This window comes from Streptopelia decaocto, assembly GCF_964273445.1.
Source record: "Streptopelia decaocto genome assembly, chromosome: 3".
Classification (NCBI taxonomy): Eukaryota; Metazoa; Chordata; class Aves; order Columbiformes; family Columbidae; genus Streptopelia; species Streptopelia decaocto.
This window is the reverse complement of record NC_138656.1, coordinates 46,821,654-46,835,533: the sequence shown is the minus strand read 5'-3', so window position 1 is coordinate 46,835,533 and position 13,880 is coordinate 46,821,654. Positions and strand designations below refer to the sequence as shown.

The 13,880-nt window shown below is 39.3% G+C and overlaps 1 protein-coding gene across 11 annotated transcripts in view; it reads left to right on the top strand.

The window, feature by feature from the left end:
* The window catches only part of AFDN (afadin, adherens junction formation factor), a 129,849-nt gene that overhangs the window by 108,758 nt on the left and 7,211 nt on the right, over positions 1 to 13,880 (top strand). For 3 of the 11 annotated variants that reach the window (XM_082049159.1, XM_082049161.1, XM_082049156.1), the window contains 5 exons: positions 222 to 313; positions 744 to 932; positions 3,480 to 4,502; positions 10,971 to 11,105; positions 13,076 to 13,592. In XM_082049159.1, coding sequence (XP_081905285.1) covers positions 222 to 313; positions 744 to 932; positions 3,480 to 4,502; positions 10,971 to 11,105; positions 13,076 to 13,592 — 1,956 coding nt within the window. Of the gene's footprint in view, positions 1 to 221; positions 314 to 743; positions 933 to 3,479; positions 4,503 to 6,335; positions 7,114 to 10,970; positions 11,106 to 13,075; positions 13,593 to 13,880 lie in introns of those variants that run through there. The other 8 variants (XM_082049157.1, XM_082049163.1, XM_082049162.1 and 5 more) reach the window with 5 other exon arrangements.

Sequence of the window (13,880 nt, the reverse complement as noted above, 5' to 3'; positions counted from 1 at the left end):
CCTCCGTTAGTTTTAGAGGCCGTTGAATTAAAAAAGGAGATGACTGTTCTTAAAAATGGATTAAGTTTAAAATGCCAACATAATCGTAACAATTGGAGCAAGTCTCTTGTTAGAACTATTCAAGGGAAAAATCATAGTTACTTTGTGAATGCTAGTATTTTATTAAGCTATGTAAATTATTATTAATGGTCATGTATATGCTTCCTTTAACTTTTCAACAGATCAGCCTCCAAGCCCCGGGGGAAAGAATGCTTATGCATCTGGAACTACCACCAAAATAACCTCAGTCTCTACTGGAAATCTTTGTACAGAGGTCAGAAGTGGCAAGCAAAATGCTGGCTATTAAACTTTACTTAGCTATCAATAGCGTCACTGTGCTTGAGTCAAACCAGTTTCTTCTTAACTATTTGAACATAATGCTGGTGATAGAGACTGGGTGGGGGTTTTGCTTATTACAGCTAATGAAAGATTGTGACAGCTTTGAGTGATTTGTATTAACTTTATTCATTAAGTTGTCCTCGTGATTTCTTAGGTTTGTGCAATATCACGCACTCATTCTCAGACCATAAAAACATGAGTCGTAACTACAGTTTATATTTGATACTAGACAACCTCTTTATCTCCTGTTCCAGACAAATAGTGCTCTTATGAGCCAGAAGAAAACATTTGGAAAATGCATGTTTAAAATAATGTTCCATACAGATCTGTGTGATTAAAAAATCTGTTCTTTCTGCCTTTTTCAGGAACAGACTCTGCCCCCACGACCTGAAGCTTATCCCATCCCAACACAGACCTATACTAGAGAATATTTCACATTTCCAGCTTCAAAGTCCCAGGATCGAATGGGTCCAGGTCAGAGTCAGTGGCCAAATTACGAAGAAAAACCACAAATCCAGGCAGAAAGCAATCATTCAATCAATACTACAATGCAGGTGAGAAGAAATTTATTCCAATATAAGAAAAGAAAAAAAAAAAAAGGGAAAAAAACCCACAACAACACCAAAAAACAAACTAACAAACAAAAAAAAACCTGAAGGAAACTACGTGCCTTCCAGAGTGCTGGAGACATTTTTACAGAACAGTCAGCTCTCTATAATCTCAGAGCTTTTGAGGACAAACTGTAACACATGAGGAGAACAACTGTACTTCTGCCAAGATTTGGCTTGGGTTCAAAAACCCTACTCTTTCCCCACCTCAACCCCCATAGAGTTTATGTTACCAAGTTCTGCAGACCTGTTATCTGGGATGTTTTAATCCCCTGTTAGAGGTAATGGAGTGTAGATGGTAGCAGGGTTTGTCTTGTAAAATGCATTGTGGTTTTCTGAAAAGTAAACTAAATCTTTCACTCTTCCAAGGAGGTTTACGTGGAAAAATCTTTTTGCCTGCTGGGTGTGTTAATTAAGTGACAAAGTGAAGTATTAAAAATGAAATAAAACAGTACTTTGAGACCTATCCAAGGTGTTCACCGAAACACATGCCCTGCTCTCTTAAAAAAAAAAAAAAACAACCAACCAACCAAACAAAAAAAAAACAGAAACAAAAATAAAGGAAGGAAAAAAAAAAAACACAACCAAAGAAAAAACCCCAGCCAAACAAAAAAAACCCCGAACATTTAAGTTGACCTGCACTGTACCTTTATAAATTAAAAAAAATGATGTTCCACTTTATAAATGAGTACTTTACTCACATCCATATGGGAAATTAAATCTAGATCTACTAAATCCAGTCACTAGATCATCTTTTTTGCCAATCCACCATGGACTTAAAAAATATATAGAGAGAATTTTTTTGTTATAAAAGCAGAGCCTTACACCAGGGTCAGTATGTTTTACTTTTGGAAAAGCAGTGCCATGTAAATTGTCTTGAGATTGTGTCATAGCAGCAAAGTAAGGATTGGTTATTGGTAACGCGCACATGTATCGACTAGTGGATTCAGTAAAAAGTCAATTGAATAAAAGCTTAGTGCTTTTTTCTCAGTATTATATATATCAAATCCTAATTATTTCAGCTGTTAAGAAAATAGATGTTACACCCAAAGTAGGATGGTAATTTTGAAGGAGAATGTTGCTAGTTAAACAACTGTGGCAAATAGTTATGGAAATATTTTGCTGAATTTCTGTGCTTAATTCCTTCATGTTTTGTGAGTTCATCTCACCTACTCTTAGCTGCAGTTTTAAGGCTGAATGCAGTGCAGAAAAGCATTTTGATAAAGCAAATGGCTTGAACCTTTAGCTCGCTACAAGTATTGGAAGTGTACACAATTCTTCCCCACCATACAATAGTTCTTTTAAGTTGAAAATTAGAGGAAAATAGACTTTGAAAAAAAAATCTTTTAAAATATTTTTTAAAATCTTTTAATCTTTATAATTAATCTTTACATTCAGAACTGGGCATGCAAAAAAAAAAAAAAAAAAAAAAGACAAAATGCTATGAGCTACTGACCGATGTTAAATGCCTGTTTTCTGCTCTACAGGCCCTAGCAAACTGTTTGGCTAGGTGCAACTTTACAGCAAATCTAACACAAATAGCTGTGTATTCAGCTCTGCTGGACTAATAGAGCATAAAAAATACACTTGTTCATCTCAAAGAAGGCATTCTTTAGAGGTCATGGTTAAGGTCATTGATGGAGCAAAAAGAAAAGGAGTTTGCTTTGTTAGTCTTCTCTCAGTTGTTGCTAATTGGTACATTATGTGCTCAATGCTTAGTAGTTCCTAACATCTGAAGTATGAATATTTGCTTTAAGAAAAATCATTAACACATTTGATAAGCCTAAATTATGGCCCAGTATTCCTTTTCAGGAGGTTGTACAGTGCAGCAAGACGCTGAGCTTTTGCAAAAAAAGACTTGGTGTTTGATGTGCTAAAAAAGTGGCAGAAGGGCAGAGCGGTACCCGTGTGCCCCAGAGCAGGCAGGATGAGACCTGAGCACACAGCTGCCGTACCTGGGACTGACACCACAGCGATGAGATTTCTCTTCGGTGGGACCTCCTGCCTGTTGCTGGAGCTGGGTGGGCAGCGGCTCCCTTGTCTCCTCCCCAGCAGCCTTTCGGCTTGCCTGCCCGTTAGGAAAAATGTGCAGTCAAGCCAGCTGGAGGCTGAATGGCAGAGCTGGGATGCCTGAGCTGCTCTTCCGAGCTGCCAGGGCTTGCATGTGGGGGAGGGGGTGTCAGGGATAGTCCTGAGAAACTGGGCAAGCTGGGGAGGTTTTCAGCTTAAGCTCCATTTTGCAGTCACCCTTCCTCCCAGTCCAGATTTCCAGACATTTCAGCAGTTGCAATGTCTTCCATGACCTGAACGAGTTAAAAGGGCTGAGAAGAATATTTTAGTGTTGGTTTTGGGAGACTTGCTAGGCATGGAAATGCTGAAATTCACTAAAAGTAATTACCTCCAGTAATAAAAAATGCGGTTTGTGAGCCATTTTCAAATATGGTTTAATATAGATGGACTATGAAATACATGCCTTGTTTAATTTTTTTCCAGCGTGTGGCTCGTTCCCAGGAAGAACTCCGAGATAAAGTTTTCCAGCCTGAGAGGAATCGTTTGGAAGTCGTTATACGGAAGGATGTAGAGTACATTGATCGGAAGTCAGACAGTGATCAGTGGATGAATTCATCTGTGGATTCTAGCACATCTAGCCAAGAACACCTGAACCATTCGTCCAAACCCGTCTCGCCTGGTTCTTGTTTAACTAAAAGTGGACCTGGACGTTGGAAAACTCCAGCTACGGGCCAGCCAACTCCAGTTGCCATTTCCCAGCCCATCAGAACAGATCTTCCCCCTCCACCACCACCTCCTCCAGTGCATTATGCAGCTGAATTTGATGAACTACAAATGGATTTGCCTCTGCCTCCCCCTCCTCCTCCAAATCAGGTAGGAGCACAAGCATCTTCCCAAGTAGCCGCTGCTGAGCGTAAAAAAAGAGAAGAGCATCAGAGGTGGTATGAAAAGGAAAAGGCACGTTTGGAAGAAGAACGAGAAAGGAAACGTCGTGAGCAGGAGAGAAAACTGGGCCAAATGCGTTCTCAGCCACTAATTCCTGCTCAGCCCGTGGTTCCCCCTGTTTCCCTTCAACAAGTGAAAACAGAAAAACCTTCAACTTTGCAGAGGTCTCAAGAAACTGTCATTCGAGAGCTTCAGCCCCAGCAGCAGCCTCGGACTATTGAGCGCAGAGATCTGCAGTACATTACTATCAGCAAGGAAGAGCTGTCCTCTAGTGACAGCCTCTCTCCAGATCCCTGGAAACGGGATGCTAAGGAGAAACTGGAGAAGCAGCAGCAGATGCACATTGTGGACATGCTGAGTAAAGAGATTCAGGAGCTTCAGAACAAGCCTGATCGTACAGCGGAAGAAAATGACCGTCTGCGCAAACTCATGCTTGAGTGGCAGTTCCAAAAGCGGCTTCAAGAATCAAAGCAAAAGGATGAAGATGATGATGAAGAGGAGGATGACGATGTGGATACTATGCTCATCATGCAGCGACTGGAGGCAGAAAGAAGAGCAAGGGTAAAACGGGATAATCCTTTCTAGACAAAAGTATTGTAAATGTCTTTCTTGGTGGGTTGTCTGGCTTTGTCCAAGTATTTTGAAATTCTTACTGGCTAAAGGAGGATGAAGCTTCTTAAGTACCTTGAATTTTAAAATTGCTAACTTACAGTGGCTTCACCAGTTATGTATTATGAAAGTATCATAGCTACCTATTGTAGAATCCAAGTTGGCAGTCAAATTTGCTCTTCTTGTTGTGGGGAAAAAGATTCCCTTTGGATAAAGGGATTTTGCCATGTAGCTGGAGTAGGATTACAAGCTTAAATATGGCAGGAATTCACTCACAGGAAGGTAAGAAAAACGTTTGAAATTATTAAAGTCTGTAGGAGAATCAGGGACAAAAAATAGTGTGGGTTCTTTTTGCTTTTCCTTCCCACCCCGCTCTCAAATATATTTACGTCTAGGTGTTGTTATTTATAGTCTTGGACCTGAACACAGCTGCTGAACACATGCGCTTTCCAGGGGACAGTGCACTGAAGTTCCACTTTTCTGGTCTTCTCCAAGTAGAGGCTGGGGCACACGGCAGCTGCTCCCTCTGCCTTCACCAGCACCTTGGGTGACCCCAGGGGTGCTGGGGAAAGCATTAGGCTGAGCCATGCGGGTTTGGATACACCCTGTCTAGGGCTCCAGCTCATATGTCCCTGGATTTTGCGTGGTGTCCACCTTAATCAGTATCTCACAAGGTTTGCTTACCTTAGCTTCAGTACTGTGAAAGCTCATAAATATCTAATAAGAGAATACAACTGAATAGCGTGATGAAGTTTTTTTCACTCTGCTGGTGGCTGTTGTCTCTCTGTTACATCTGTTGTTACTGCGGAACCATTTCTATAGGATAATTTGTTTTTCTTTTCTGAATAATAGCACAGATACCAAAGTTGCATACCAATAGCTGTGCTTTGACAGGCTTAAAAGCTAGCTCTGTAATATGCTGAGTGTCTTCTGTTTGTTTGTCTTGAAAAGTTTGCTTAATTCTGTGATAAGCAATTTCTAATTCCTGAGAAATGTTTGCATGTGCTTATTTTGACATTCAGAAATAGCTATTGGCTTGAGTAGTATTCAAGTTCAGGATTGTTTTGACAGCTTGATTTCCTAAACTTACTCTTCTCATATTTACTGCAGTCTGCATTGCTTTCCTTTTTTCTTGTGGTTAACTTTATTACTGTGTAAAACAATAGATACCTCAAACTTGGAAACTGAAGAAAGGAAAAGCTAAATATATCTTTGGCAAACACATTGCATTAAAGCCCAGCATTGCTAACATATCATTTGTAGCATATTAGGCAGTTACCTATGGGCATAGAAAGTCCATGTAAAACTGCTATTTTAACAAACAGTGTCTTTAAAACTTCACTGTAGCAAGGCTAAAAAAGCCATGTGTCATTAACAGAAACACTGTTGTATTGCATAACATTTATATCAGTCTCCTCTGCGCATGCTGGATTTAAAATACTATTTGTGCTTGAAATTCTGCCAGCATTTTGGAAATAAAAAATAACAGTCGTCTTGAACTGAAGTAATGTTTCCATTTTGGTGACATTTCACTGTCTATACTACTAGAGATGCGATATGTAGTACCTCTGGAGAAATACTGAGGTTTCGAATGAATCAAACTGATTCTGGTAAAAATTTCAGATTGACTGTTTTCATTTCTGTATTTCAGGTTTATGTCAATTCAGTTCCTCGTTCTAAAGCAGCTGACTTAACAAATAAAACGCTTTTGAAATAGCAGAAGTCTAACCTATCTTTATTTTCACTGTGTATCTTTCTTTTTTTCCCCTTTCTTACTACCTGCAGCAGACTGCTGTGCCCGCAATCTCTGTTCTAGATTTGGTATGTTTGCTTCTTTCTCTTCAATATCTCTTTCCCATTTCAGTTCTTGATATTATTAATAACCGTCCTCTATGCTTTGGATGATAATTTGGTATCTTTGGGTGTTCAAATCAAAAATCATTGTGATACAATAAGCAGTAAGTTAACTGTAAGCATGCATCTGAATGTTTCCAGACGTGGTGATTCCTTTCCCTGTGTTTCCTTCCCTTCAGATGTTGTGTTCTGCTTGCACATTTGATTTGTCTGTTCTAGCAGTGGTCTAATGTAAAACTGTGTATTTGATGTTTTGTCCAATTGTGTTTATAAAGTCTTACTAAGTGCTTGGAATGAATAGGCTGTGAGGTAAGATTTCCTCCCTTCCCCACCTCTGCAGGATTTAGAAGAGCTCTAGCAACACCGTTCCTTTCCAATCTGAAGTGAAATTGTTCTGGGAGCCTAATAGTACAGTGTGCTGTTCCAGCACATACTGAAATGCTGTTGTTTACAGGTGTTACAATGTTCTCATTAAAGTAAAAAGGAATTGTAAACTCAGAAATTACTTCTGAACTAATATTTCCAAATCAGTCACATAAACATGCAATTATTAAGTTACCATATAATTTCATTTTCAGTTGGTTAATACCATTCTCTTCTATCTAAAACATGACAGGCTTTCAAACTGCAGCAGTAATTGGTATGACTCCGATTAATTCCGTATTTTATTGCTCTCATTGGAAAAGGGTACATGGGAAAAAAAGAGGTCTGTAGTCTTCTAGAGGAGAAATATATCCCCTTCAAAGTGTATTTCTGTATCATTAGTATACCAATTTGAAAGAAGGGTAATGCTTGCAAGTCCTGTTAGTATAACTAATTTGTGCTGCTGGAAAAAACTGTAAACGTGAGTGTTAAAAATATAAATTTGGACATTTAGCACTGCTTTATTTTAAAAAAAAAATCATCTTTTCAAATGCATAGTTCAGATAACTTAATAAGTCTGTCTGAGGTATTTGGTTTCGTACCTCTGTGGTGCTTTAGTGTTAAGCAGTTGACAGCAGGGAAACAGGTGAAGCATGTCAGCTTGCTGAATTAACAGACAAGCCAGGACTTAGGGATTTTTCAGACTTAGTGTCTTATCAATATTTTTTTCTTATTACTACTCCTGTTTTGGTTTTTGGGGTTTCTGGTTTGGTTTGTTTTGTTTTTTTTTGCTTAAGCCTAGGTCCCCAAAGCTGTGACTGGATAGATAAAGTACTTTGCCAAGCAGGCTGTAAACTTGTGGATCTTTCTGTGACAGGGGATTGTGGAGGCAGACAGCATCATCAGCTTTAAAAATGGATTAGGCAAATTCCTAGGCGTGACGCCTGTTAACCACCTACTCAAAAGATTACAGCAGGCTGTGCCGACTGACGTCTCCAGGACTGTGCTGAATGCTGGGAAACATCAGTAGAAATGGCCAGGCCCCTGTGCAGCTCCTCTTGCCATGGTCAGAGAGAGAACACTGCGCTAGATGCGTGGCCTGAGTCAGTTGAGGATTTATTATGTTCATAAATTTAGCTTTTGCTCAAAAAAAGAGGCAAGCTACCTCTGAGATTATGTTGACTGCTGTACTCAGCAAATACCTCTTTTTCCTAATTTTATCACTTTCATACTGTTCATATGACTTTCTGGGCATAGGTGCATCTGTCCTATACCACTTCATGTACCCGATCAATTACTTTGTAGTTTCCAGAGGGGAAAAAACCCACACGTTAGCATGCTCCATGCTTTTTTCTGTATGTCTTAATTTGAGCATTGATGATAGTTCTGATAATTGAAAAGCTGGTGAAAGGTGATGAGTAGTTACTGCATGGTCAACTAGTGTGTGCCTTTTTAAATTCCCTGGGCTACTAACAGATCTAACCCAGCTTTAGTTGTCATAAATAAACTGGCCTAAATTTAAAGTTCTTCTAGATCTTCTTTTAAAGCATTCTAAGCAGTGCTTGGAGAAATTAATTTTGTCTGGAATCTGAGACTTCCTGGGTGCCTGCCAGTCCTGTGAATATCCTAACATTTCTGATAAGGAGCCAATGGGCTGATCCATGATGAGGAGGGAGAGCTGAGAAGAAAGGTGGCCTTTCTTGCCTCTCCTGGGCAGGAGCAGCGCTGTGAGTGTTGGCCACAGAGGGACAGAGCCGTGCGGCTGAGTAAGTGGTTGGCACTTTGCAGTAGCTCTGGGGAAAGAATCAGCACTTTGTGCTGAGCTGCTTCACTGAGTTACATCTAGGGGAACAGAACACTCTTCCCCGTCAGCTGTCTGTGTGGATGGATCGGTTGTTTCTACCTGTTATGGCATAAGCATATACTGCTTTGGAGAAACCCTGGAAGTACAGGAAATCACAGGAAAACATGGCCTTTAAACTAGAGAAAAACTAATTGGGATAGAGAAGTATAGAATCAAACTATTCAACCTGAGAATCTCTTAGTTGTCTTACTAGGAACAGGAGGTGAAGCCGCTTTCCTTCATGTCTTGAAAATCAGGGAGTTGGGTTTGAGCTGGGTCACACACAGAAATGCCTCACCATCCCCTGCTCCCTGCCAGGCTCCAGGAACACTCCGAAGTAGAAACTCATTACCAATCACAGAGAAATGAAATGTCACTCACTCTGCAGTAGTGGCTCTATTCCTGCTTGTGCCTTTCATATAATTTCTGGCCTTTTTATTAGGTATGACGTGGATACTGTTGTCATTGCAATTATTATGGTTCAGGTGCTAACAGCAGTTCCCAGGTGGGCACTCTGAGCAGTTTTCCCTTCTTTTCTTTACTTGTGCTTCAAGAAAATAAGCGCCCCCCCCCCACCCCCCCTTAATTTAGTTTGAAATATTTTCTTATTTAAGTGCATTTGATTAGGAATGTTTGCTTCTAAACAAAAAGGCATGCTGTAACCTGGGATCAGAGATTTTCTCTAAATGCAAGTGGAATAGAGTCAAGGAGTTTTCCTGTATTTTTTCAGTGTGCAGTTTTTATCTTTATTTTTTTAAGAGGAAATGACTTCTCTTTTATAAACTCTTCTGAATTACTAGCTGTCTTCCCTTTTGACAGCAATATTGTCTCCTTTGCTCTCCTTTTTAATAGCCAAGACAAGAAGAGGTCTTAATCCGAGCAGGGAGTTGGTTAACTACTAGATTTCCTTCTCTACTGTATATAATAAGCTTGATCTCTATGTCGTTTTCAGTAAGGAATTATGAAAGTTTTAGCCCCAAATAAGGGGAATTAACTTGGAGTTAGCATCATCTAGTACACATTTGCCAAATTACCGCATAAGTGAAATTAATTAATTTTGTTCTTTAGCTTTCATGCTCAAAAATGGTTGTGTTCAACATTGGAGAGGTGTTTCACTGCAATTAGTCTGTATAGCTGCTTGAAGATGTAGAAGGCAAATGTTTTTAAAATTACCTGTTCTACAAGGTCCTAAGATACTCATAACACAAATACTTCAGGAACACTGGGGGGAAATAATTACCAGAAAATTAGTCAAAAAGAAAAAAAAGTTTGTTTTTAGAATTGATTAGAAAGCCTAATCTGCTGTAAAGCACATTACCTGTTAATAGATTGGAGGGGAGAGATACCTGCATGAAAGTTGTCCTCAGTCTATTAAAACTAAATTTCTCTTACTATATCATTATGGCTTTGTGTCTTAAGGACCTTTCTCTCTAAATGAAACTAGATTGTAAAAACAAATCCAGGAGTACAGAAGTACATGCAGCTTATAGCAAGATCCAGTGATTTACTGATTTATGCCAATCATGTGCTGCAGTAAGAAGTAACACAGCATGTAGTCCAATTTCTACATGTGAATGTTATTGTGCCAGTGAATATTCTTGTCCATGAAGGGCTTAGCTACTGTCAGCTTTAGAGAACCATGCAGAGTTTGGATTGTTGCTCTGTCTTCTTATCTGTGCAGTGTTTACCACAAACATACAGAAAATAGTGTTGTCTGTTGGACACAAGTGTTCACATGAGCTGCTTAATCTCAGCAGTCAAAGATTTTGTTGCCCCACTCTTTACTTTTTCCAAAACACATCTGTTGCAGATACAGTGGGAGATTTTATTTATCTCCTGAGACTATTTGCAGACTTGCTTAATGAGCCTGTTACTTCAAATGGATTGACCCTTTAACTAATGAGTCATGATTTTTTCGGTGCTTGAATACTAATCCAAAATGAAAAACCAATTGGCTGCTGGAGCTGTGGACTGTTGGTCTCCAGTATATAATTTCACTTTACTGTACCTATGAGACTGTGGTTACTGAAGCTGTCTGGAACGTGAGTCACCTCACTCTTCTGCTAGGGCTTCATATATGACTGCTAAAAATGCCTCCCTGTACCTTTTGTGCTTTTATGTATGTAGTTCTTTGCTTTTTTTTTTTTTATTTTTTTTTTTAGGGATTTTTAGAGAAACTAGCGTAACAAAGCATACTCTTAACAGCTGGAAATTATATTGATTTATCTGTAGTATAGCATTTTCTACTGAATGTTTGTTTTGTTTTTTTTTTTTTATTTAAATCCTCAGGTTACTTTTTTTTTTTTTCACCCATTTTGCCAACACGAGTGACGCAAAAATTAAAGCTGTGTCTCTGTTAGTTACAGGATGAAGAACGCAGACGACAGCAACAGTTGGAAGAAATGCGCAAACGAGAAGCAGAAGACAGGGCCAGGCAGGAAGAAGAGCGCCGGCAGCAAGAGGAGGAGCGGACCAGGAGAGAGGCTGAAGAAAAGGTTGTGGTTTCCTGCAGGGTTTCCTATAGTCCTCTCCTCTACAGCCTGGCCTGTAACAGCTCAGTGTTGGGTCAGCAAGCATTAAACATGCCAGACCTAGTGGTAATGGTCATGGCCAAGCCTTCAGTGTATAAAACACAAATTAAACAAATAACCCATTTGTGGTGCCCAGAGTTCACCAGTATTGCATAAATTGTACTGTAGTTTTACTGGTCGAAGGTATTTGGCAGTGGCAAGGACTTGCCTTCAGAGACTTTTCTGAAAGTCATGGCAGAAATTGGTTAACTCCTGGCTTTCTGCAGCCCCCAATGTGACTTGCTGACCATCTTTATTATAATGGCTGAGTTACTGGTGTTGGGTTTTGCTGTGTCTCAGAAGTGGCACTTAAATATTTTTGCAGTAAGTGTTCTATACAGATACAGAAAGAAATATGGAATATACTCATCTCCATGCCACTGTATATCATTGCATTTTATGTTTGGACTATTGGAGGAAAAGGAATTGTTTTCTAGAAAGGAAGTAAATAACTTCAGCAGATAAATCACTGTGAGGTCAGATTCCAAACATTCAGGCTCCTAAGTTGCTTCAGAATATTATATATGAATTTGAGCAGTTTTATTGTTCAAAATTGGAAGACAAAGCACCTCATTTGACTCTTAGCATGTTTGTTAAGGCCCTTTTCTTCCCAGAGGAAGAACAGATACTTTTGTTCAGATAGAAGACTTGCCTGTTAGTAGCACTGACTTCAGAATGAAGGAAAAGGGCTAGTTCTTAATGTTGAGAGAAATTTCCTCTTGTAAGATTGTCAAATATATATATTTTATATATATGGTTACATATATATTAATTTCTGACAATGATGCAGCCAAATGACTTTTGGGTCACACACTGGAGAGGTTTTCACTGGCAGATCTTGACTGAGACACTTGTACATCTACCAACTCAGAACTCAGCACCATCTGAGTGGTTTTAGAGAGTAGTACAAGGAGACGAGTTTCCTGTCTTTGCTTTAGATGAACAAGATCAGAATATTTTTTTTTTAGGATGGTTGACTCACAGTGCTGAGCAGATAAGGTGGACTTTTTTAAAACACATGGATTAAAATCAGAAAGGATGGTTGTTCAAAATGTCATGTATTCCCAGCAGAAGTCTTACTATGCTTAGGCAAAAGGTTTTTTGTGACATACAGTTTCCAAATATACATTTTAATTTGTTATTAAGCTACTGAATAGACCCTTGTGTCACTTTACAATGTGGCTTAGACAAGAGCTGAACAGAATTAAATGCTATTTAGTTTAAAACGGTAAAAAATGTCTTAAACTAGAAAAATACATAGATGATGTTTCATGGCCTTTTAAATGGTCAAAAGCATCATATAAATGTCATTAGCATAGACTTTTTTAAAATTTGTTTTTTTAGAAATTTTTTTAAAAGGTATTTGATGTCTGTATTACTGAAGTTCTTGGTAATTTGATTTCTGTGTGAAAAGTAGTTTTCATGGTATTTATAATAGGAGCTTTGTTAGGATACATCTATTCCAAGGTGCTGTTGATTAATTTACACTGTATGCAGCAAAATTACAAAGTTCCTTTTTTTAAGTGGTACTTAATTTTAGTTATTTCCCTCTCCCACAGATTCTTTACAGCTTTAATGAATCTACCCTTTATTAACTGTAGTTATATTTGGAGTAATAAATGCTGGAATCGCCCTTAGTTGTCTAGGCAGCTGCCTCAGCTACCAGAGGCAGTGGTAAACCTGGAAATAACAGCAATGCTGTGTCACAGGACAGCTGCCATTTTTTTCATAGTAGTAAATATTCTTTGTGTGAGGCCTTATAGCTGCTCAGCTTATTGCCAGAAAAGGAGACCAAAAAAAAACCCAATGTTTGTAGCTCAGTGATGGAAAACTTAAATATCTTAGTTTGCCGTGTGTTTCTGACCGCTGTGTCTCTGTTTCCTCTGGGCTTGCAGCGGCGGCAGGAAGAGGAGTATTACAGTCGCTTAGAGGCTGAAAGGCGCAGGCAGCACGATGAAGCAGAACGAAGATTACTGGAACCTGACGAGCCTGGTCTGTACAGACCTCCACTTCCACGGGAATATGAACTCCCATCCCCAACCCCTTCATCTAACGCTCCTCCTCCCCCACCTCAGCGAAACACCTCTTACCTCAAAACACAGGTCCTCTCCCCTGACACGATTTATACTGCCAAGTTTGTTGCATACAATGATGATGATGAGGAGGAGGAGGATTCCAATCTAGCAGGTCAGGATAAGTACTCCAGCACAAGAAAATCTTATGGTGACTTTCCTCCTGCCACCCTTAAGCCACAGCAGCCCTCCCGCCAGCCTCGCCCAGTTTCAGATGGCCTCTTTCTTTCCAACTCATTCCAGTCATCTCCAGTCAATGCCAACAGTACTACTGCCAAAAAAAGCCAGCCCCCGCCCCCACCAAACAAACCGAGTTTCATCCCTGCCAGCAGCTCTAAAGGTAGACACCATGAAATCAATCGTCTCTACAGAACTATCCTTATGTTTTCAACTCTGGTGCTGTAGATTGAATCACTCACTTTGTGATTTATTCTTTTCCCACTTAATCACTATTTTCACTCTGGTGATCTAACTTAAATCCTGATATTAATATGAATCCTCCAATTTTTAATTGTTTTGATCTCTCAAATTTCCTTGTTCCTTACCCAAACTCTTCAAAAGCAAAAATTCCATCTTTCACACAATGAATCAGAAATTATTTTAACTGTTACTCAACCAATTCAAAGTA